The 25,171-nt window shown below is 37.3% G+C and overlaps 1 protein-coding gene across 4 annotated transcripts in view; it reads left to right on the forward strand.

Moving 5' to 3' along the window:
* The first annotated feature begins 6,501 nt into the window (after nt 1–6,501).
* The window catches only part of pdzd7a (PDZ domain containing 7a), a 95,595-nt gene continuing 76,925 nt past the window's right edge, over nt 6,502–25,171 (forward strand). For 2 of the 4 annotated variants that reach the window (XM_009307223.5, XM_073919183.1), the window contains exons 1-5: nt 6,502–6,555; nt 10,386–11,043; nt 19,266–19,403; nt 19,499–19,673; nt 24,947–25,123. In XM_009307223.5, coding sequence (XP_009305498.2) covers nt 10,860–11,043; nt 19,266–19,403; nt 19,499–19,673; nt 24,947–25,123 — 674 coding nt within the window. In that variant the 5' untranslated portion in view covers nt 6,502–6,555; nt 10,386–10,859. 4 annotated transcript variants of the gene reach the window in all.

Consider the following 25,171-nt stretch of genomic DNA (forward strand, 5'->3'; position numbering starts at 1 on the left):
GGCTTGCCTTGAAAATCTGCACGAGATGATAAAAATGATGAAGGCGCAGTTTTCGTGTAAAAAGGCGTCGTTTACAGCTGAGAGAGACCCAGTTGGCTCGAGAGACTAGGCGTGGCTAAGAGCTTCTCTGTGATTGGTTGATAGTTCTGAAGACGGGGCGTGGATTTTAGCTGCGTTATGATTGGTCACCCGCTTCGTGATTTCCGGAACAGTGTTAACAATTTAGCAATTTTGTTGCTGGATTTAGCAGCTTTTCATACTACCCTAGCAACTTTTTTTTTCCAAATAGCACCTAGTAACAACTTTAGCAATTTTTAACATTCATTTGGCCACTTTTAGCATTTTTAAAAAAGGGACTCAAAAGAGCAGTGGCTGCGAGCTGCAGACCCGCAGCACCACACATGTTTCAGGCACACACAATCTAGCACACGCCACTTATTGGATTTCAAAAATATGGTTTCCATTTCAGTCATTATATAATTATTATATCGTAACAATCATTTTAACATTTCTGCAGTTCTCAAATTATGTAAATAAAAATAACTGGTTAAACACTTATGACTTTATTCACGTGTCCACACAAAGAAAACATAACAGACCGTCTAATTGTAGGATTAAGTATATTAAACTAATTATATATATATATATATATATATATATATATATATATATATATATATATATATATATATTTTTTTTTTTTATTAATTATTAACAGTTCATTTGTTTGTAATGCTAAATTTGTTGCAACCATAATTACATAATTACAACAAATTACCAGTACTTTATGGTTTAAAAACAATATATTGCTTACTATAAATTACTATAGTATTAATGTGGGAAATCCATAATAAAAAAATTGTGGGTGTTTGCCGGATAACGTGTGCCTGAAACGTGTGTGATTCTGTGGGCCTTCAGCTGGATATTATTGTGGAGGCTGCAGGCTTCACTCAGTCAAAGACTATAGAATACACAAGACATGTCACTCGTATACTTTTGAATGGGGGAAAGTGTAACAGTCAATATGACGAATGAAGCCCCACTTTCTTGTACAGGAGCCAATCAGCAATCGCTATACGGCAAATAAAGCCTGCCTTCTAGTATAGGAGCCAATCAACAAACGCTACCAAATGACAATTCTTCGGGGGAGGGGCTTAAACCAGATGTGAGTTTCTGCAGATTGTGTAATACGAACATTTAGAAATAAAACTTAATAGACACTTGTTGAATAATTGTATCAGTTATTCATAATATGACATGTAATCATAATCTTGGCAAGTAGTTTTGGAGAATTTGATATTTCCCCATTCAAAGATGGCTGCCGAGTGAAATGACTTGCCTTAAAGGGACTTTGACTCAGTAAAGTAAATTGCTAGCTCAAAATAGTTTTTCATAACTGTTAATTTACTGATATTTTTTACATGTATAATTGTTGGTGATTTAGGAAGCAATAAATTCCAATAGTGCTATAATTGTTACTTTCACAGATGCGTTAATTTCACAAGTTAAATAGAGTAATTGTACACAACCTGTGATTGTTTAAAGAATGTAACGGTTCATTATGAGTGTTATATTTAAAATAAAAAAAATTTTCTCAAAAAGTGTTTGTATTACTTTTACAAATAGTCTATTTGAGAATTATTATTTTGCATACTACATAAAGATGTAGTTTTGAGTGGCGATTACGCAATGACGTCATCACGCAAAGTAATATGTTAATAAGAACCTATTTATTGTGCATTTAGATGTAATTATGTAATATAATATAATACACGGCGCCTCAGAGAGAAGAGACATGATGGGCTTACGCTTGTCAGATACTACGCGATGACGTCACTGATATGCAAATTAGTGTGTAATGTCATCTGGCCACTTTTAGCTACTTTTCGGGCAGGACTTAGCTACTTTTCACATCAGTGTGTTGACATTATGCAGGACATCTTTAAAGAGCTTACAAGCAGCCGGATCTTAATCTGGACAAAAGAAATGATTTTTGAATAGGGAGAGACAATTAGAATTAAATGAAGGTGTTTAATAAGCAATACATTATTGTAATGCAGCACTGTATTGCACATTTCATCATTTCTCTATGTGAGACATGAAATCTGTTTCTTCTCAACACTGGGTAATGTTAGCCTTGACCTTCACTCAGCTATTCCTTTAAAAGATCTCACCACAGTGACCCTTGCTTTTTTTTAACTACCTTAATTACTGTCATTAATCAAGATTAAACATAAATCATTCAAAGTTACTCATCATTCGGATGAGACGTTAAATCGAGGTGCCTACTCTCTGTGGTCGTTAAAAATCTCAGAAAAAGAGAAGGAGTTTAACCCCCGCCACTGCCCATCATGGCCTCCTGCATCCCCTTATCATAATTGGCTTCATCCCTCTGTCTCCTCTCCACCACTCAGCTGGTGTTTGGTGTTCGGTCTGGCGTAATATGGCCAGTAGTATCGGGATGCAGCCTTTATGATGCAAGCTGAGATTGCATCGCTGAGACACAATGCACTCAATGGAGTGAATGACGTCACTGTGACGGTATGGTTAGGGGTGGGGTTAGGTGAGTACATTAAAAAGCATTGGATGCAGCTCAGATTGCACTGCAATATGGCTGCCGTTGCGTCATCAAGGTGAATGCAGCACACTGGAGGTGGGTGGGTATTTGATAACAAATCTAACAGTCATACAAAACTTTGTGATGTAAAACACATATTACATAAAAAATATTACATTATATATGTGAGGGCATCCATCATATTTAAATGATAAGATTGTATAGATAAATTTTTGCATTACTGGAGAGGTTTTTATAGCCTACTTGTTTCTTGTATTGAGGTCAAAGAATTATAAAATATTTTTAAATCATACATTCGTCAAAGTTAATTATTTTGTAAAATTAATCAAAAATCAACCCTGAAACCTGTTTCCAAAAATCATCAGAAAATTTACAATTACAAAGTAGATGTAAAAGACTATCAGGTTTAGCGTTACAAAAAGAACATTATTTAGAAATGTCTTTTTAAAATTTATTAATAAATATATTGCAGGGGTAGTAGTACTGTGTAATATTTTGAAATGAATTTCTTTTACCATATCAGGGAGTAAAAACGTATTACTTGTTGACCAAATATCATCTATAAAAGGTAAATAGAAATATTATTTCCATTTCAAAATGGCTTTCGGTAAACATGTCCCCCCCCATGTGTAAAGCACTTTGAGTGTCCAGGAAAAGTGCTATATAAATGTTAGTAATTATTATTATTAATTATTATTTATTAATTTCTATGTGAAACACTTTCATGAGCCCATTTAGGCAATAAGACACAAACAGTTTTACTACAATAAACTTACACTTATCCGCACAAAATTAATCTAGCTGTATTTTTTTGTAGTAAAGCCATGGTTAATTGTGCACTGTGCAATATCCCATTTCAGCTTGCAGAATGGCATTTCAAACTGTGGCCTAACAAAAATATAGAAAAGAAATATCGAGTTTCTGTAATCTTAAACTAAATAATTCCTCTCCCTGTATATTTCCTAAGGTTAACTAGACAGAAACAAATATTAACAGAATCACTCAAAGCAATCAATATGACTGATGTTAAAGGTTTGATCGAGCTTTTAAGTAAAACAATAAATAGTTTAACGTTACAGTACCGTTAACATTAATATTTACATTACAGTTACATCATTTTTTTTTTGTTGCATCAAAGTTAGCATTAGCTTCAAATGCTAATTAGCGCTTGCTAACTAGCCTTTGACATACAGTAATAAACGTTAGATCTAATTACACTGACTTTAATATTCATTGGCTTCATTTGTAATTATTTATTTTAGTTGTGTATTTTGTTATAATTACTTTTTAATTAACATTTTTTCACGGGGACTGTTGACTAATTAGTAGACTGGAATGTTGTAACAGTGTTAGCATGTAGAATGCCTGGAATGCTGTGACAGTGTTAGCATGTAGCATGTTCACACAATATCAGTACATTTCGCAGTTAAAACAATTTCTTACCTTTTCTTGTAACTTAATAAAATCCACTGCAATTTATGTCAACAAAGATGTTCAACCCACAAGAATATTGATCATTATTCCAACCTGTAGCATTCACATCGGTTTAGTCCTTATTTAGGCTAGAGTTGGTTATTTTTGTTAATGAATCTGTGGATTTAAATTAATTGTGCGAGTCGATTCATTGACCTATTCATAAATACAACAGTTGCTTGGTTACTGAATAATTGTCTTATTCACTTAAGACAGTGTTTTACCACCACCTACTGGCGGTTTCAGGTAATACACGGATAACTTCATTTTTTTACTATAGTTGCATATTTTTCTTTTTAATTCATTATTTTAAACATTAATTTAAAATTCATAAAATCATAATATCTAAAATAAAATATCAATAATAATACTGTTAAAAATTATAAATAATTGATCATGAAAATATAAAATAACTGAAATATATATATATATATATATATATATATATATATATATATATATGTGTGTGTGTGTGTGTGTGTGTGTATATATGTATATGTGTGCGTGTGTGTGTGTGTGTGTGTGTGTGTGCATGTATGTATATGTATATAAACATGGCAATAATAATAATAAAAAGCAAAAAAATAGTTTACACATACTTTTTCCTAATTATCACTTAAATGCACAAAACCCATAAAGATCATCAATAAAAACATATTGAGTATAATGTTTTTGTAAATGAACTGGTCAAATATTCTGTCAAAAAGAGTTATAGAGTCATATTAACAATGTTCCTTCCTCTCTTTAGATCAGCTCTCTGTGCAGGAGATCCACAAACTTCAGGCAGAGCCGATCACTAGCTCTAAATTCTTCTACACTGCTGTGAGCAATCTGGAGCTGGAAGTTTTCCAACCTTCAGCTCTTGATGCTCCAGCAGACAAAGATTCAGCACGATAGTGGAAAAGCGGCTATAGACTCCACGGAGAAACCTGAAGTGCAGCTTTGACTCTGCAGTAGTTATTTAGTTATAGAAGAGACATGATGGGCTTACGCTTGTCAGATATTACGTGATGACGTCACTGATAGGCAAATTAGTGTGTCATGTCATCCGGCAACATTTAGCTACTTTTCGGGTAGGCTTTAGCTACTTTTCATTGGAAATAGTTGGCAACACTGTTCTGGGATTATTGGTTATCTGACGGGTTCAGGGATTGGGGTAGGTGTAGTAACTGTGATGGTTGGGTTTAGGATTGTGGTAGGTGTTAACATTAATAACTGTAGTGGTTGGGTTTAGGGTTGGATTAGGTGTTAACGTAAATAGTGAAGGTTGGGCTCAGGGATTGAGGTAGGTGTAGACATTAATAACTGTGATGGTTGGATTTAGGATTAGCCTTGGTGTAGACTTTAACTGTGATGGTTGGATTTAGGATTGGGGTTGGTGTAGATGTTAATAACTGTGACAGTTGGGTTTAGGATTGGGGTTGGTAGACTTTTACTGTGATGGTTGGGTTTAGAATTGGGGTTGGTGTAGACCAGGGATGTTAAACTCAATTCTAACAATTCTCAATTCTCAATTTCATCACACTTACCTTTAGGTTTCAAACTAGCCTGAAGGACTCAATTATTTGTTCAGGTGTGTTTAATTAGGGTTGGAACTAAACTCTGCAGGACTGCAGCCCTTCAAGAATTGAGTTTGACATCCCTGGTGTAGACGTTAATAACTGTGACCATTGGATTTAGGATTGGGGTTGGTGTAGACATTATAAACTGTGATGGGTACAATGCCATCTTACCGACAGCATAGATTTGACATGGGTCTGGAAAACGGCAAGTTACACCTCTACCACAAGGTCCACCCCTTCAAGTTACGCCCCTGTCTTGCAGTCTGCAGACAGACCCTTTCCAAAGTATTTGTTGTCATACTATTGAAGTCAATTGTGACAGGTTTTTAGTTATCTCACAAGCCCATAGATTTAACCCAAAATTGCATCGTAACCTGTTGCCTTCAACCACTTAAGTTTTTGACACAAGGTGAAACCTAATAGCGTAAAATTAACATAACACGTAAGGTTTGTCTTAAGAGTGCAACTTGTAGTTACCCACAACAAACCAAATTCACACAAGGAAGAAATGTCCACTATGTGGCAGCATAGTGTCAAGAAAGTTGCTCAGTTTTCCACAGTGCTCACAGTTTATCCTTGAAACAAAAATACATTCACACTGTAGTCAAAAGACGGTCTCTGATAATAGATTTAATAGAATACAACTGCCAGTATTTTACCATCAAAGATAAATGAGCAACAATTTAGAAAAGGAGCATGTGAAATGTGCTTTATTTAGCGTCTTGCGGACTTAATTGGATCTATACTTGTCCCACAAGACCACTGTCAGCTCATGTAATACTCTTATGATGATATGAGTGACGAATGTCAGCCACATGAGTTTGTGCAGTGTCCTTCTGAGCTGCTCCTCATAATCCAATCACCTGCTCTGAGAGGCGGGCTTAAGGAAGGCTAATATTGTCTTTGTCTCAGGTGAGGTCATGCGGCACAACATGGAGACAGGTAACGGCATTTAACTCCATCTAACTTTGTTTTAATTGATTAAAGTACGGAAAAGCAAATACGGTAAATCAGCTTTATTCTGGACAGATCTTTCAAACAAAGTAGTAACATGTTGACTGTATTGCCGATCTTTTAAGAGGATGATCTTTGTATTGTTGTGAAATCTCCCCGCGCTGATTCATGTAAGCTAGGCTGTGTATTATGAACAAGTGAGACAACGCATCATTATGTCAGTGAACGCTGTCGGGTTATATTGTTCATCGAAGCGTTTCGTTGCGCTTTACGCAACCTGTTGCTGAGCGCTGTCCGAGGTGCTGATGATGAGCCAATCAGTCGCAGTGCCATGTTAAGACTGATAACATGACAACGCTAAATTCATTTCGTAACCATATTGCACGAGACAAAAACTTTCATGTACGCGTTTACAGTCAAGATGACTCGTATTGGACTAAAATGGATTTATGTTTTGTGTGTACACGTGCGTTTTTGTGACATGACACAAATGCGTATAATGACTTGGTACGACACATGATGTATTACAATGAAACGGCTAATTTTGAAGACATTGCTGATGTCCCTTATTTACAAAAAACTTATAAATCATACAGAATTAGTTTTTTTTCTTTTAGAAAGTGAACCAGCACACTCTTTCCCTGTAAATGGGTAGGGTTAAGTTGTGATCCTCTCAGTCAGAACCAGCAGACCTCACAGTTAGTTCCAGATTGTTTCCTTCTGAGAGAAATATTTTTGTTCTATTTTACTGCTGTTTTACATGTTGTCAAATCCTAAATATGTTTTACTCTTTATTGTAGTCAACTATTGTCTTGAGAATATTCAATTTTGTGTCAGTTTTACACACTCTGTACATCCAGTTGTATATGTTTCTAAAGCTTCAGTTTAAGTAATGTATTGGTAATGTTTAAAAGGAGCCCAAGGTATGGAAGCATATTTTTAGTCACTAAAAATCTTATTTTTTTACACTAAATATGAAAGTGAAAGTAAACAGATTTCAGTTTGGTTCATAAAAACATGTAAGGGAAAGTTCACCCCAAAATTAATATTTACTCATCGTTTACTCACACTCAAGTGGTCTCAATTGGTTTTCTTCACAACTAAATTGAAGATATTTTTAAAATGCTGATAACCGATAGCATTGAATCCATAGTAGGAAAAAAACCCTGTGCACGTCAATAGCTGCCGGTTTCTGACATAGCATAGTTTGTGTTTAGCAGAGGAACAAAACTCAAACAGGGGTGCATTTCCCAAGCAACGACGTAACTTGCAGCTAATCTGTCATAGTACGATGCATCGTTTGGGAAAAGAATGATGTAGTGACGAGTGTTTCCCAAAACCTGTACTTTCTCTGTTGCAGATCCATCGTTTGAACAAGGTTAGTTATGATGTAAAACGCACACAATGATGCTCTAAACAGGGTGGATTAAAAACTTCTTTAGAGAAGAATCTAATTTTTTGTGTGCAAATTCTATTTTTTAAATGCACACACATTTAAAAAAAAATCTAAATTAGTTTTAGTAAAAACATGCACTCGCTTTCCATATTAGTTGAAATATATGTAAATGGCACATATAGGGCCTGTGTTTCCTTTACAAATATTATTGAGAACATATTTATATATATATATATATATATATATATATATATATATATATATATATATATATATATATATATATATATATATATATATTTATATATATATATATATATATATACATAACATATTTTATGTTCTTAATGAACATAAAATCACTTATAAAACCTAACACGTATTCTAATATATATATATAATAAATAAATTAATAATGAGGCTATTTATTAAGAAATGAAATGTAATATTTATTATTTATTAGGAAATAAAAAAAATCCTACTTTAATAGTAATATAAATAATATTAATGATGATGATGAAGATTATTGTTGTTATTATTATTAAGTAGGATATTTTTAATTAATTTATTTTTTTTTAAAAAGTCTACTTTCACAATTTGTCACATGCAAACCACTGCAGAAATCTTCTAACCAACAGGCTCATGTCATGCACTCAATATATATATATATATATATATATATATATATATATGTATTTTTTTTTTTTTTTTACTTGTTCAAAGTCAAAAAGTCTGAAACAACACAATTATTGAGATTTCTTTGGGTCAGCTTAATTTATTTATGTTCAATCCACATACATTTGTTAAAAGTGTTAAGTTAACTTAATTGATTTGTGTTGGGACAACAAATGAGTTGTGTGAACCCTGCATTTTTTACAGTGTATACAGTACAGATACTTAATAAATAAGCTACTATAAAATAAAAGCATTAACATATGCTATGTTATTTTGTTTTCACAAGCTTCGGACACGTAACATAAATTCTGATTTTAAATAATAGGTCACCTGTAGCTTTCGTCATTAGCCACAGTTGTGTTCAAAATGACATCATTGTTTTTTACAGTGCACTGCGAAGGAAGCGCAGTTGTAAACATGAAGATCGGTAAAACTGAACTGTAAAAATGATTTAAAAGCAAATTACACCTAAGAGAGATTACCTTGATGCTTTTTAAAAAAATAAATATTTCAAGTTTAAATGTTAGAATGTTCTAAATGAATAGGGCATAGGGGGGATAAGTGGGAATAGAACACAGCCAGGAACAATGTTTCTAACTACAGCTCCAGAGGTATAGTTGCAAGTGCTCAAGTTTGCGACACAGTTTGCGAATGTTCGTTGGAACCATGGATTTGGGTAACGACAAATCAACAAACTAAATTTGTAACGCTGCAACTTGCGACTTTAGTTAGCTAACGATGGTGTTGAGAAACGGACTCCTGGTTTGGAGTTAGTGGAAAATAAGCAAACCATGACAGATTTGTAATCTTTTTGTGAGAAAAATTAATTTAGAGACATTGCAATTAGCAAAACTAGAGGTAAACAATTAATCCAAGTAAAATAATTCATAGAATAATAAATAAAGAATTTGCTTCTGCTCTGGAATGAATCTGCTTCTCTGATGACATCAGTTTAAGTAGAGCTTCCTTTACCTCTTACATCCAAACACTATGATTAGAGATAAGAAGGAGGGGAATAAAATATACTCTCTATTTAAAATGAAAACATTTCACAATACTAAAAATACAATGGGGGCTGCACGTGGCGCAGTGGGTAGCACAATTGCCTCACAGCAAGGTCACTGGTTTAGGCCTCAGCTGGGTCAGTTGAAAATTCTGTGGGGAGTTTGCATGTTGTCCCTATGTTCGCGTGGGTTTCCTCCGAGTGCTCCGGTTTCCCCCACAAGTACAAAAACAAGCTGTACAGGTGAATTGGGTAAGCTATATTGACCATAGTGTATGTGTGTGAATGAGTGTGTATGAATGTTTCCCAGAGTTAGGATGCAGTTGGAAGGGCAATCGCTGCATAAAATATATGCTGAATAAGTCGGCGGTTCATTCCGCTGTGGTGACCCTGATTAATAAAGGATCTAAGCTAAAAATGAATGAATGATTAAATAAATAAATTAATTAATTAATGAAATGAATTGGGTAGGAACATCAAGTTCACACAGACTTTATCCAATGACCGAATGCAAACAAATGGCACACATTTCTGAGGCACCACCCTGCATTCTTAATCTAAAAGAACAAGTCTAAACGTATTAGTGAACCTCATCAGCTCAGTATATCTTGCTGTGGAAACAGTGCAACCCTTTACTTTCCAGAATGCAATAATTGCTGATATCACTTTACCTCCCATGGGAAATTAGTCATTGCGCGGCTGGGTTCTCACAGATCTTTCTCTGTCGTCTTGGATCACTGGCAGGTAAAGGTGAGACTCTGAGGCCTGGGTGGACCAGATGACGGACTCCTGCCAAGCAGAGCTCCACTGGCACTGAGGAGGGACACCAGCCTGATGATCCAGTCCAACCAGCAGTCTTTCAACTCAGCAAAAAGACCCCAGCCGCTTTTACACAACCTCTGCCATTGTGAGGCTCTCTTCCGAACAATGCACATTAGGATACACTTTGCTTTTCCTCTGCTTTTATGATAACATTGGTTTATCAGCTGCTGTATGGAACGATTATAAGTATGATGAGTCATTTGGATCAATGGATCTAATTTAAAGTGAACAATGCTGGAGCCATAGCAGTTTCTTCCCACACCATTGCAGTGGAGTTTCCTTTTGTGGAGCTAATCCTCTGGACTGTAATCCTGCTAGTGACCCACCGGACTGCTAGTTTTCCCTTTGGCAGCTCAGACCCTGGATGAGGGTTAGAGGGGAGGTCGGCACTTTGCCATGGCTCATTCGTCTGACACGTCACGCAAAGACATGACGAATGGGGCTCATCCCAGTGCCCAGCCAGGTCCCTCGGGCACCTCGACTCTACCGCGCTACCTTCACAAGAAGCAGCAGCGCCAGAGAGGAGTGAGGTCTTCCTCCCCTATGGGCCGGGTCATCCTCATCAACGCGCCTGTCGATGGTGAGTCTCAAGAGTTTTTGGCAAATTGGTAGCAGTTCATATCATTGTCGTCAGTTTTCCTTTGATACACCCCACTTAGCGTTAGCTTTAAAATGTACTTTAATTCAATTCTATCTTAATTCTTAAAAATACAATTCTTCTATAATTCTATCTTAAATTGATTATGAGGTCAGATTTAGGTATCTGTTTCTAAAATATAATTATTCTGTTTAAAAGCAAAATATGATACTTCTTGATGCAAGTCTCAGATGTCCACTGATTTTCTGTTGAATTGAATATGATACCTAACGGTTCACTTATTATCTTACCATGCTGTAAATGCTGTTTGACGTCCACCACATGCATTTTTGTGTTTCTTTATATGCATTTTTTTTTTTATTTAAACTGTTGGGAAGGAAATTGCATGTGTATCAGTATATTACATCTGTGAAACTCATGGTCACAGTGAAAACAAAGTATTACCGCAACTCAACCAGGCCTTTTCCTCCAATCGTGCATTGTTCAGGAATTATTTCAATTCATGATGTTGAGGTAACAGCAGTTCTATTAGAGAACATAGGACTAAGATCCTTTGAGGGAGTTATGAAACGACGCTTTCTGATTCAGAGAATAACTTGCCTTTATAGGGAATTTGTGCTTTGTTTCTTTTCATTTTCATGTTCAAACAACAACATTATGCTCTAAACATTTAAAATGAGAAAGCATAAAAATTACCCCTTTTTACTTACAGATTTACTATGTGTAATGGTAGTATATCGATTATAATTTGTATAATTATGACAGTTATACAAATTATATAACAAATCTATATACATATCTGAAAAGTGGATATAGCGCTTCACTTTTTCCAAATTTTTATGTTACAGCCTTATTCCAAGGTGGATTAAATTCATTTATTTCCTCAAAATTCTACACACCATACCCCATAATGAAAATGTGAAAAAAGATTTTTTGAAATTGTTGTGGGGTAAAGCAGTGGCGCAGTAGGTAGTGCTGTCGCCTCACAGCAAGAAGGTCGCTGGGTCGGTGGTTCGAGCCTCGGCTCAGTTGACGTTTCTGTGTGGAGTTTGTATGGTTTCGCTGCCTTCGTGTGGGTTTCCTACGGGTGCTCCAGTTTCCCCCACAGTCCAAAGACATGCAGTACAGGTGAATTGGGTAGGCTACATTGTCCGTAGTTTATGAGTGGGTGTGTGTGGATGTTTCCCAGAGATGGGTTGTGGCTGGAAGGGCATCTGCTGTGTAAAAACTTGCTGGATAAGTTGGCGGTTCATTCCACTGTGGCTACCCTGGATTAATAAAGGGACTAAGCCGACAAGAAAATAAATGAATGAATGAAATTGTTGCAAATTTATTAAAAATAAAAACCCTGAAAAATCACATGTAGATCAGTAATCATAGCTTTTGCTCAATACTTTGTTGATGCACTGTTAGCAGCAATTACAGCCTTCGGTCTTTTTGAATATGATGCCTCAAGCTCGGCACACCTGTCTTTGTGAATTTCTTCCATTCCTTTTTGCAGTACCTCTCAAGCTCTTAGAGGTTGGATAGGAATCGATGGTGTACAGCCATTTTCGGATCTCTCCAGAGATGTTCAATAGGATTTAAGTCTGGGCTCTGGCTGGGCCACTTAAAGACATTCACTGAGTTGTTTTAAAGCCACTCCATTGATATTCCCACAGCATGATGCTGTCACCACCATGCTTCAACATAGAGATGGTATTAGGCCGGTAATGAGCGCTGCCAGATTTTCTCCAAACGTAACGTCCTGTCTCTGAGGTCTACAGACAATTCCTTTGTCTTCATGATTGGTTTGTGCTTTGACATGCACTCTCCACCCTGGGACCATATATAGACAGGTGTATGCCTTTTCAAATCATGTCCAATCTACTGAATTTACCACAGGTGAACTCCAGTTAAGCTGCTGAAACATCTCAAGAATGATCAGTGGAAACAAAATGTAACTGAGCTCAATTTAGAGCTTCACGGCAAATACTTATGACTTATGACTTGTGATTTTTCAGGTTTTTATTTTAAATAAAAGTTTCAAAAAGTCTTTTTTCACATTGTCATTATGATTTATTGTGTGTAGAATTTTAAGGAAATAAATTAATTTAATCTATTTTGCAATTAGGCTGTTAGATAAAAAATGTGGAAAAAGTGAAGCGCTATATACTTTCCGGATGCACTATATATATATATATATATATATATATATATATATATATATATATATATATATATATAATCATTATGTCATTGTAAAGTCATTATGAAACCTCCATCTTTCAGTTCAAGTCTGCTTCAGATAATGTAACTTCAATAGCAGTGGAAAGCTGTGAGCAGAAGTGGGCATGGCAGAGAAAGTAGAAAAGAAAGAGGATACCAAACAACTGTCATCTATCTATGGCTTGTACTGACTCTGAGTAAAACACATTAGGAAATGCAAGATTTATATTAATAAAAAGTGCTTATTTTAAAATGTACCCACACATACCTGCTTTGAAGGGACATACATGTTCACAGGCACTAAAATGTTTGAAAGTCATATTCCAAAGTACTTTTTTACTTTTAGTGGAAAAAAAACAACAAAAAAGACCTTCACTGTGAGTTTATTGGTGGGCTCAAATACTCTCTTAAATACTTTCTTTTACATCATGTGTTTTCATGAATGCAAGCACAGATAAGGACTATGGCTTCTAAATTGTTCACATATCCCCTTTAAATGGTACTTACATCAAAATTTATGCTTGTGGCTTCACCTGCAGTAATTTAGGGAGACCTGTTTTGACTATTGGGTGACATTTTTCCATGGATGATATGTCACCTGATTGTAAATATTGCAATACAGGCTTATTGTGAAAACGCATCCCTGTATACATTTCTGGAGAGCACAAATTATGTAGACAGGGCTACGTATGGCTGCATTTTTTCTTTAAAATGAATGCTACTGCACGGTTAGATGCTACAGATGGATTCTGTTTATTTTCTCACTACCAGCTGACCTCTTACCATGTGGACAGCTTTTCTGCTGTTGAGCAACGATCCGACTCTAATTTTAGTTTGACTTTTAAATAGTTGCAATAATTGATCCTCTGACTGCAATGAACGAATCAGTTAATAGTCACAACTTTTAAACACTTGCATCTTGAATGCCAATGCACAGTCTCACAGCTTGACCAAATAATTCAGAGGCAGCTCTTCTCACTACTCAATCTTGTTAAACTTTGGCATGTAATTTTAGTACTTGTAGTCTTATGCTACCAAAAGTGATGCCACTCCAATAAAGGTTTTAAACTTATAGATGAAAAAAACAGAGGATGAAAAAGATGAAAATTAGCCATTTAATCCCTACAATTAAAGCTAACATTGCCTTTATTGTAAGACAGTAAAAGTTCAACAAACAAATCTGTTAAAATCTCATCTAGTCCAGGGTTTTATGACCCTTTGAAACAGGATTACTTGATTAAAATATTTCAAAGTAGCAAATTTTTGCGTATTAATTTTTTACAGTGCAGTAATGGATAGTTAACACTTTACAATAAGGTTCCATTAATTAATGTTATTGTATTAGCTAACATGAACAAACAGCGAACAGAACATTTACAACAGTTTTTATTCATCTTGTTAATGTTAGGTAATGAAAATAAAGTAATTCATTGTTAGAGCTTTGCCAAGGATGCTTTTTACCATAGACTGTATAAGATATGGACGTAGTATCTGTGATGTCACTCATAGGTTTCTGAAGAACCCAAAAGAAGCTACCAGTAGGCATGGTCAACCATAGCCATTTTGTTTGTGCATCATCGCACTGTCCGGGGGATACCAAACAAGGGCAAAGAGGCAGAGCGTGAGCGGAGCTACAGACGCCTGCTATCCTTTTGCTTAAACAGGCGAGAAACGCTGAATACTTCCTTAACTGCGACTCGTTTGTGTTCTGATCAAATGTTATTGGTTGTACACTATATCAATAAAGTGTTTAGACTTCAAAAAACACTGTTGTTATACATTGAGCCACTAAACATTGTTGTTATGAAGTTTTTCTATAAGTGGAAAAAGCGAATTACTTCCAAACACTTCAAATATAGTCTGTTAGTAAATGCAAAGCTATTGATGACATCCAGGCATAACACTGTATGACAACATTTCAGATGACTGTTGTAGAGCCTACAGCTAATCAATCTGTCAGATTCTGGAGTGCTTTATAGGTCTAAAGAAAATTATAAATGATCTTAAATAAAACAAATACATCTAAAAAGATGGTATATAAGTATATAATTTCACTCAACTATGAAACGAAGGCCATGTGAATGGTTTGTGAGCACAATTATGTGCACACAGCATGCACAACAATTATCATCTAATAATTGTAAGAAATAATTCCAAAAGGCAACTGACTGTGTAAAGCCACAGAAACAAAACAAAAACATGATGTATATGCTGAGTTCAGCGGCTAATCAGCTGAAATTAGCTGAGGTGAAGTGATGGCAACCAGCGAGACCTACTGTAGCTGTCACTCAAGTGGCCACACTTTAATTATGCAAACTTAATACAACCTAGTATAATGGAAACGGATGAGTTATAAAAAAATCACCCCCCTCACAGTTTTTATGAACGGTAATATTAGCTATATGAATCCAAATCGTTCTTTGTACCAGGCTGTAAACACCTTTTTTCTGTTGTAGTTGGCCATTTTAAAAGTGGGGTCAATAAAAATCTGCTCTATTATGGATCCAGGACTAGCGGAGTTATGATGAATTGCAATTTGAGTTACTTCCGTATTTGCTTCACGCTGGAGAGCGGGAGGTTGCCGCTTGGTTTTTACCCATACTCAAAATTGGTTCTCTTTTTTTTAAACCCATCCAAGTGCACACATTTTTGAGTGGGGTCACACACACACAAACACACTGTGAGAATACGTCTGAAACAATGGGCAGCCATTGTCTCCAGCACCCAGGGACCAATTAGGGGTTAAGGGCAACTTGCTTAAGGGCACCTGAGCTTGGTATCGAAGATGGAGAGTGTGCGGTTCATTCACTCCCAGATCTTCAATTCCTGTAGGGACCAGGAATCAAACCAATAACCTTTGGGTTAGCAGTCTCACTGATTAATCATTAGGCCACAACTACGTCTAGTACATGTTAACTTCTTAAATTTGTTTTAGTTGCATTAACTAATGTTAATGTCACCATCACCTGGGATCCAGCCTGTGCAGATTGCTGGAAAACATGCAGATCACTGGAGAACTACAAATCTGCCAGCAAAATATCTACATATTCAGTCATGCACCACTCACACATTTGGCCCAGACACAGCTAATACTCATGATCATTGATTACTTGGCCTATTTAAACTCCTCTGTTTCTCACACAAGTTGCTGAGTCTTGTTGAACTGTATAGCGAACATTACGGTGCATTTTCTTTGCCTTGCCTTCTGTGTTTTTGAACCTTGCTTTGTTTTGTTTGTTTACGTTGCCAGCTGCCTGCTTGTACTTAGTGATGGGCAAAGCGAGGCTTCATGAAACACTAAAACAGTAGAAGCAAAAGTGTCAAAGTTTCGAAATGTTTCGAAACCCGTCTCTACCGTGACACCTAGTGGACATTTTTTATGTATTGCACTGGAACAGCTTCGGCAAAGAACCAGCTGAGCAAATTGAGGTATTAAACCCCACTTTGTAGAGTTGAACCGTCAAGTAAAATAGTGGAGCGGGGAGAGTTCCTGATTAGCATGCAAGGATAGTGGGTTCGAATACAGGCTGATGCAGCTATTTTGAAATGCCTAATATCAGTTTGAAATGCTCTGTTCTTGCATCGTTTTGTTTCACCATTGGTCTGATATCTGATTATTCACTTTGTGAATAAATATGTCATGTTTGGTTATAAAACAGGATTGTTGCTTAATTAGATAAGGTTGTGGCCGGAAGTTAATAAGATTTATTTATATTATTCATTAAATTTCCAATTTATTATATTTTATTAACGTCTACCCAAACCCTAAACCCAACCATCACATCACTGTAAAAATATTAAGTATTGTTTTACAGTGTTACAAAAATTATGCTAAATTGATGGCAGCAGATTTCGGAGTATTTGTACAAGTCAGGTTTCGAACCCAAAAGCCAGTTGAAGAACAGTAACAACGTGCACACGCATAGTCCACTAGGCTATATGAGACAGAAGCTTTTTCTGACCCTGTCAGTCAAAGGCAGATTCGCCAGGTCTCGAAATGGTCGATGCTTTGAATAGCTTTAGTCACATGACCAGGGGTTTCGAAACACTTTAGTCACGTGACCTGGGTTTTTCGGATCATGCTTCGATGCAGTGTTTCAAAACTATTGCCCTTCGGGCAATCTCGACACTGTCGAAATGTCAGTTTCCCGTCAGCCATCCCTACCTGTACTGACCATCTGCCTGTTTATCGACCACGACTCTGGATTGCCCATATACATCTCTTTGCCCCTGTGTTGTCTGTTGCTTGCCTGACCATTCCATTTAATAAACCCTGCATTTGAATTCACACCTCCTTCCTGTTCTGAACATCCAAATTAATGTTACAGTGAACATATATTAGTAGATGTTGAACAATGATTAATAAATGTAAATAAAGCACAATAATATAATAAATATAATCAAATTATGCAGGAGAAGCATTGTTTGTCATGATAGGAAATATGAATTTATATAATATAATATATTGTGTTATGTTATATTATTTAAAGGGTGGCACGGTGGCTCAGGGGTTAACACTCAGAGCAAGCCTCAGAGCAAGTAGGTTGCTGGTTCGAGTCCTAGCTGGGCCAGTTGGCGTTGCTAAGTGGAATTTGTATGTTCTCCCTGTGTTGGCGTGTGGTTCCTGAAGGAAATTGAATAACTGAATTATATTAATTACTATTCATTCATTTATTCATTTTATTTTCGGCTTAGTCCCTTTATTAATTTGGGCTCGTCACAGTAGAATAAACCGCCAACTTATCCAGCATATGTTTTACACAGCGGATGCCTTTCCAGATGCAACCCATCTCTGGGAAACATCCATACACACTCATTCACACTCTTACACTATGGTCAATTTAGCTTACATAATTCCCCTATAGCGCATGTCTTTGGAATTGTGCCGGCAGCTAGCTCTCTGCAATTCTCACATGGTCATCCACTGAAGCTAAGCGTGGCTGTACCCGGTCAGTACCTGGATAGGAAACCACATGGGAAAGCTAGGTTGCTGCCGAAAGGGGTGTTAGTGAGGTTGCAACCTATTGAATAATTTGTTAGTGAGAGGGCACTCAACCTGCAGTCTGTATGGGTCGTAAGGGGCCGAAGGGGACTCTATACTGCTCAGTGAGCACTGTTCTTCAGATAAGATGTTAAACTGAGGACCTTACTCTTTGTGGTCGTGAAAAATCCCAGAATGTTCTTTAAAAAAGAGTGGGGGTTTAACTCTGGCATCCTGGCCAAATTTGCCCACGGGCCTCTGTCAGTCACGGCCTTATAACCATCCCATATCATAATTGGATTCATCACTCTGTCTCCTCTCCACCAATCAGCTTGTGTGTGGATGCTGCACACTGGTGGTAGATGACAAGATTCCCTCCTAATGTGTAAAGTACTTTGAGTGTCAAGAAAAGGGCTTTATAAATGTTAGGAATTATTATTATTATTATTATTATTATTATTATTATTATTATTATTATTATTATTACACCCGGAGGAAGCCCACGCGAACACGGGCATGCAAAGTCCACACAGAAATGACAACTGACCCAGCCGATGCTCGAACCAGTGATCATGTTACCCACTGCGCCACCGTGACAGCCTATTATTAACTAAATTATAAAGAAATATAATATATTGTGTTAAAATATGACAAAAGCAGTGAAAGAAAAAAATAAACTCCATCAAATGAGACATGTTAAACATTCTTTTGATGTTTACTGTCAATATGTGACATTTTTATAGTGAAATTATGACAATAAATGAGTTGACATCAAAATATTTACATAATTAGTTATACTTTATATGGTTTGAAATTGAGAAACCATTTTTTATAACAAATTTTGTTATTGACTATCAAGGCTGAGAGGAGCCTTTCCTTATCTGTAAATATAGCAGGGCTTCTCAAATATTATTGTCTAAAATTATGTTCTACTATTATTGAAAAAACTTTTGTTAAAGATAAAATGATTCATGAAAAATCACTGTGTTATGTTTGATGGTGTACTGTAATGTAGGTGGAGATGACAGTGAAGACATCCACACGATCACTGTAGATAAAAGTGAGGATGGCCATCTGGGTTTCAGTGTGCGCGGAGGATCTGAGCATGGCCTGGGAATCTTTGTCAGCAAGGTGGAGGACGACAGCACTGCAGGTACCAAAACACAGAAGCGGTAATCACTTTTGATGACAACACGACTAAGATTTCATCCCAAACATTCATACGTGTGTTCTTGTTCCACACTACAGAGATGGCAGGCCTGTGTGTTGGGGATAAGCTGGTTGAGGTGAACGGCATAAGTCTGGAGAGCATCACTATGAGCAGTGCTGTGAAAGTCCTGACCGGAAACAACCGTCTGCGTATGGTGGTGAGACGCGTGGGGAAGGTGCCAGGCATTCGCTATTCAAAAGAGAAGACTACATGGTAAGTGGGAAAGATTTTATGGTAAAACTTTAGTTTAGGTCACAATTCACAGTATTGATTGTTAAAGATTACAAATCTGGTTACATCTAAACATTTTCTTAAAGAATCCGGGATATGTTGAATAATATTAATCTGTTGCTTTGCCTGTTTCTGATATGTACGATGCCTTCTGCTAAGGCCTTTTATTAAAGCGGCGCTATTCTGATGCTTTTGATTAGTTTTCCGTTTTGAATTTGCTGCGCACCACGTCTATCAGTTACGTTAATCCTCTCTGCCACTTAAAGCATTAGGCTACTACAACCAGTCTGAGAGCTGCCACCATGGCGAGTGATAAAAATGCATTTCATTGCTGGAAATTTAAAATAATTTTACACTGAAATCAGTGAAGGGTACACATATAACAGTTCAGTGCAAAATTTGTTTGCCAGCTGTTAAAACACATTCAACACCAAAGGCTTCAATGTAGAACCTGAGGAAGCATCTGATGATATATTATTACTCACAAAGTTTTCGATTTGTGAAATTCAGGGCACCAACAGACTCCTCTCGATTCGTACATGTACAGCTGAATGCTGAATGCTGGTCCTCTTACTCATGTTGCTTCTCTCCGTCTGCCTGTCTGTTGCCATACACAAAGCAGGGGAACTCTTGGCTCCGTCCCGTTGTTAGGTTGGACGGGAAGTCGAAACTTATTTTCATGTGAAGCAACACACCACTAAAACAGCAAGCTTTGTACACGCCCCCAAAATGACACTTTTTATACATTATAATAAAAAAAATCTGAATTGTGTTTTGAACTGAACCTAAACTGAAACACTCAGAAGAACCATTATATTAATAATAAATCTTAAAAAAAGGGGTAAACTAGGTGCCCTTTGAATTTTTTTTTACGGAAATAGTAAACAATCCGGGAACATTTGGCATACTCTTTTCAACATTCATTATTCAATTTTTCTTCATTTTGGGAAACTCCTGAGACAAATAAGTACTATCTCTGAACTTTAAAGGGCCATGAACCCCCCCGTTTCAGCGAGTGTTTTCACACCTCTAGTTTGGAAAAATCAGGAAAGTGGGTGTGTCTAGCTCTATTTGGGTGGGAGTGTCGGGGGAGGGAAAAGTGAAGGATTTGAAAATAAATGGGAGTTTCCATTTGATTACGCGCTGATTTTCACCGAGGAAAAACAAACACAGACGCAGGGGAGAAAGACAGTAACTGTGTTTAATGACGGTGAAATGTTTGATACCACATAATTCCACATAATTTATTCATGTTGTCCCAACACAAATTAAGTTCACTTAACACTTTTAACAAATGTATGTGGATTGAACATAAAAAATTAAGGGAAATTAAGCTGTCCCAATGAAATCTCAAGGATTGTGTTGTTTCAGCGCATTTTAATGAAGTAGTTTGAACAAGTAAAACACATTTTTTTGAGTGTATATAATGATAAATGCAGTGTTAGCAAATGTAAAAATGCTGCGCTTCCCACCTCCAGTCACAAAAACTTCTGGGACTTCTACAGCGAATTCGGTGCTCTAGTCTGCATCAATGCGTCCTCAATATTAAGAACACATCCGGGAAGTTTCAAGCGTCCTCTGTTCTTGCAGTCTTGAGTTTTGGAACTAAACTTTGGCAGTTGATGATGATGTTACATGAGAACACAAGGACGCAAGATTGCTGAAGAACACATAATGAGAAACAGCCTATGTCATTCATTTATTTTCTATCACTTTCCGGGGGTCGCGGGGTAGCAGTCTTAGGAGAGAACCCCAGACTTCCCTTTCTCCAGTCACTTCCTCCAGCTCCTCCGGGGGATCCAGAGGCATTCCCAGGCCAACTGAGAGACATAGTCCCTCCAGCATGTCCTGGGTCTTCCCCCTGGTAGGACATGCCTGAAACACCTCCCTAGGTATGCTTCAGTTGCCCAAGCCACCTCAGCTGACTTCTCTCAATGTGGAGGAACAGCGGCTTTACTCTGAGCTATTCCCGGGTGACAGAGCTCCTTACCCTATCTACAAGGGTGCGCCCTGCCACCCTGTGAAGGAAACTCATTTCGACCACTTGTATACGAGATCTTGTCCTTTCAGTCATGACCAAAAGTTCATGACCATAGGTGAGAGTTGGTACGTAGAGTGACCAGTAAATTGAGAGCTTTGCCCCTGGCTCAGCTCCTTCTTTACCATAATGGACCGGTACATTGACCACATTACAGCTGCTGCTGCTCTGATCCGCCTGTCAATATCATGCTCCATCCTTCCCTCACTTGTGAACAAAACCCCGAGATCCTTGAACTCCTCCACCTGGGCTAAGGACTTTACTCCAACCTGGCCTTGGACTTGGAGGTGCTGATTCTCATCCCAGCTGCGTCACACTCAGCAGCAAACCGCCACAGTGCATGTTGAAGGTCCATGTTTGATGAAGCCAACAGAACAACATCGTCTGTGAATAACCCCCCTCCAGCCCAAGGCTGCGCCTTGAAATTCTTTCCATAAAAATTATGAACAGAACTCGTGACAAAGCGCAGCCCTGCCCGAGTTCAACATGCACTGGGAACAAGACTGATTTATAGCCAGCAATGCGAATCAGACACCTACTCTGTTCATACAGGGATGAGACAGCCCTTAACAGAGCACCCTCCACAGAATGCCATGAGGGACACAGTCAAATGCCTTCTCCAATCCACAAAACACATGTGGACTGGTTGGGCATACTACCATGAACCCTCTCACCCTGGTGAGAGTATAGAGCTGGTCCACCGTACCACGGCCTGGACGAAGACCGTTGTTCTTTCTGGATCATAGGTTCAACCATCGACAGGATACTCCTCTCCAGTAGCCTGGCTTGTATGTTTAAATTAAATTAAATTAAATTAAATTAAATTAAATTAAATTTAATTAAATTAAACTTAATTTAATTAAATTTAATTTAATTTAATTTAATTTAATTTAATTTAATTTAATTTAATTTAATTTAATTTAATTTAATTTAATTTAATTTAATTTAATTTAATTTAATTTAATTTAAAATCTGTGCATAAATTAAAACCTAATAATAATGATAATGCATCAACATGACCTTATTTTGTTTAGCTGTTTGTGTATCAGCTTGAGATGTCTCTCAGAAGCCTGTCACCTGGAGCTCTTCCAAATGCACTTTAACAACTCATAACAGAAGAGTGTGTTTTGTCCTTGAACATTCAGAGGTTGTTTTGGTGGCCTGATTGTAATACTGACATTTTCAAGCATGTGTTTGTTACAAATGTGCAGGATTATAGGGTTTAATTGAATGGAAGTGAGACGATAAGTAAAATATTGCGATGGGCAGCAGCCCCCCACTCCCTGCTTTGACTAATGGGGTGGAAACCCTGTGACTCTTGGCCTTTGCTTGTTATCTTTTCCTTCAGCTTCTGTTTCAGCATACAGCAGTGCTAGAGTTACCTTTGTGGTCTTCTCAGCCATTTCATTACCTGATAGTAGCATGAGCAAGTTTACTATACTTTATTAAGTACATGAGCGTGCATGTGAATGTTTATGTGTGTTTCTTTTTTGTGCATGATTTATCATTTTCAATTAAAACGGTAAAGTGTGTAATCGGTGCATAGTTCTGGAAAGTGTACTAGAGTACTAAAAAAGTCCTACTGAAGTAAAAGGACCATTACTTGCCAAAAAATGAAGTGCAAGTAGAGTAAAATCTGCTTAAAAAATGAGTCGTAATATGAGTAAAATGTAGCTTAATGTCGATGCGTTTACATGTGAAGTAAAATCTGTGTAACCAAAGGGGCAAAAAATCTAGCTGTAGTAAAATGCTAATGCTTAGTTTATGCACTTTGGACTAACTCAAAAGCAAGAAATGTCCTGTGAGAGACTAGAGAAATCTGTGAGAGACTAGCGGTGTCCTGTGAGAGACTAGCGGTGTCCTGTGAGAGACTCGAGATATCTGTGAGAGTTAGTGATGTCCTGTGAGAGACTAGCGGTGTCCTGTGAGAGACTCGAAATCTCTGTGAGAGACTAGTAATGTCCTGTGAAAGATTAGAGATATCTGTGAGAGACTAGTGATGCCGTGTGAGAGACTCAAGATATCTGTGAGAGTTAGTGATGTCCTGTGAGAGACTAGTGGTGTCCTGTGATAGACTTGAAATATCTGTGAGAGACTAGTGGTGTCCTTTGAGAGACTAGAGACATCTGTGAGAAAATAGGAGTGTATTTACATACCGCATTTATCGTGTATGGCCATACACCACCAGTGTGCAGCATCCACATGGATGTCGCCAGTGCACTTACCGCACATAAGCTATTGGTGGAGTGAAGAGACAGTGATAGAGCCAATTCAGTGGATGGGGATGATTGGGAGGCCTTGATCATAAGGGCTGATTGAAGGACTTAGGCCAGGACACCGGGGTTACACCCCTACTCTTTATGAGAAGTGCCATGGGATTTTTAATGACCACAGAGAGCCAGGACCTCGGTTTAATGTCCCATCCGAAAGACAGCACTCAATAACAGTGTAGTGTCCCCTTCACTTTTACTGGGGCATTAGGACTCACACAGACCGCAGGTTGAGCGCCCCCTGCTGGCCTCTCTAACACCACTTCCAACAGCAGCCTAATTTTCCAATGTGGTCTCCCATCCAGGTTCTGACCAGGCTCAGTCCTGCTTAGCTTCAGTGAATAACCGGTCTTGGGCTGCAGGGTGATATGGCTGATAATGTCATGTGAGAGACTCAAGATATCTGTGAGAGACTAGTAATGTATTTTGGGAGACTAAAGATATCTGTAAGAGTTAGTGGTGTCCTGTGAGAGACTTAAGATATCTGTGAGAGACTAGTGATGGATTTTGGGAGACTAAAGATATCTGTAAGACTTAGTGGTGTCCTGTGAGAGACTTGAAATGTCCCGTGAGAGACTCAAGATATCTATGAGAGACTAGTGATGTCCTGCGAGAGACTAGTGATGTCCTATGATAGACTAGAGATATCGGTGAGAGTTAGTGATGTCCTGTGAGAGAAGAGTCATTCAAATGATGGGCTTAAAGAGTACTCATTTTTCACTCTTGTAATTTATTTTCTTGTCATTTTCTACACTCTTTGCTGTTCTCTAATTTTGATCTCAGGGTTTTCACACAAAAGTGCCTTATTTCATTGTAAAACACTGTTCATCTATCATGGTATGGACACAACTAAGAACAATAAAATTTTTTAACTATGAAATTATTTCTGAAAAAAATAAAATAAAAATTTTTTGATCTTCACTGTATATAAATACATATGTTTGCAGGGTGGATCTGATCCACAGAAGGATGGTAGTGGAGGAAAGTGGTCGCACACCTTCAGAGGCCAGTTCAGACGGAGCTCTGCGCAGAATAGTTCACCTTTACACAACCTCAGATGACTATTGCCTGGGCTTCAACATCCGTGGCGGCAAAGAGTTTGGCCTTGGTATCTACGTTTCAAAGTATGACATGAAGTGTCAGGAAATAAAAGTCTTTTGCCAAAAGATTAT

This window comes from Danio rerio, chromosome 13, assembly GCF_049306965.1.
Source record: "Danio rerio strain Tuebingen ecotype United States chromosome 13, GRCz12tu, whole genome shotgun sequence".
NCBI classification, from domain to species: Eukaryota; Metazoa; Chordata; class Actinopteri; order Cypriniformes; family Danionidae; genus Danio; species Danio rerio.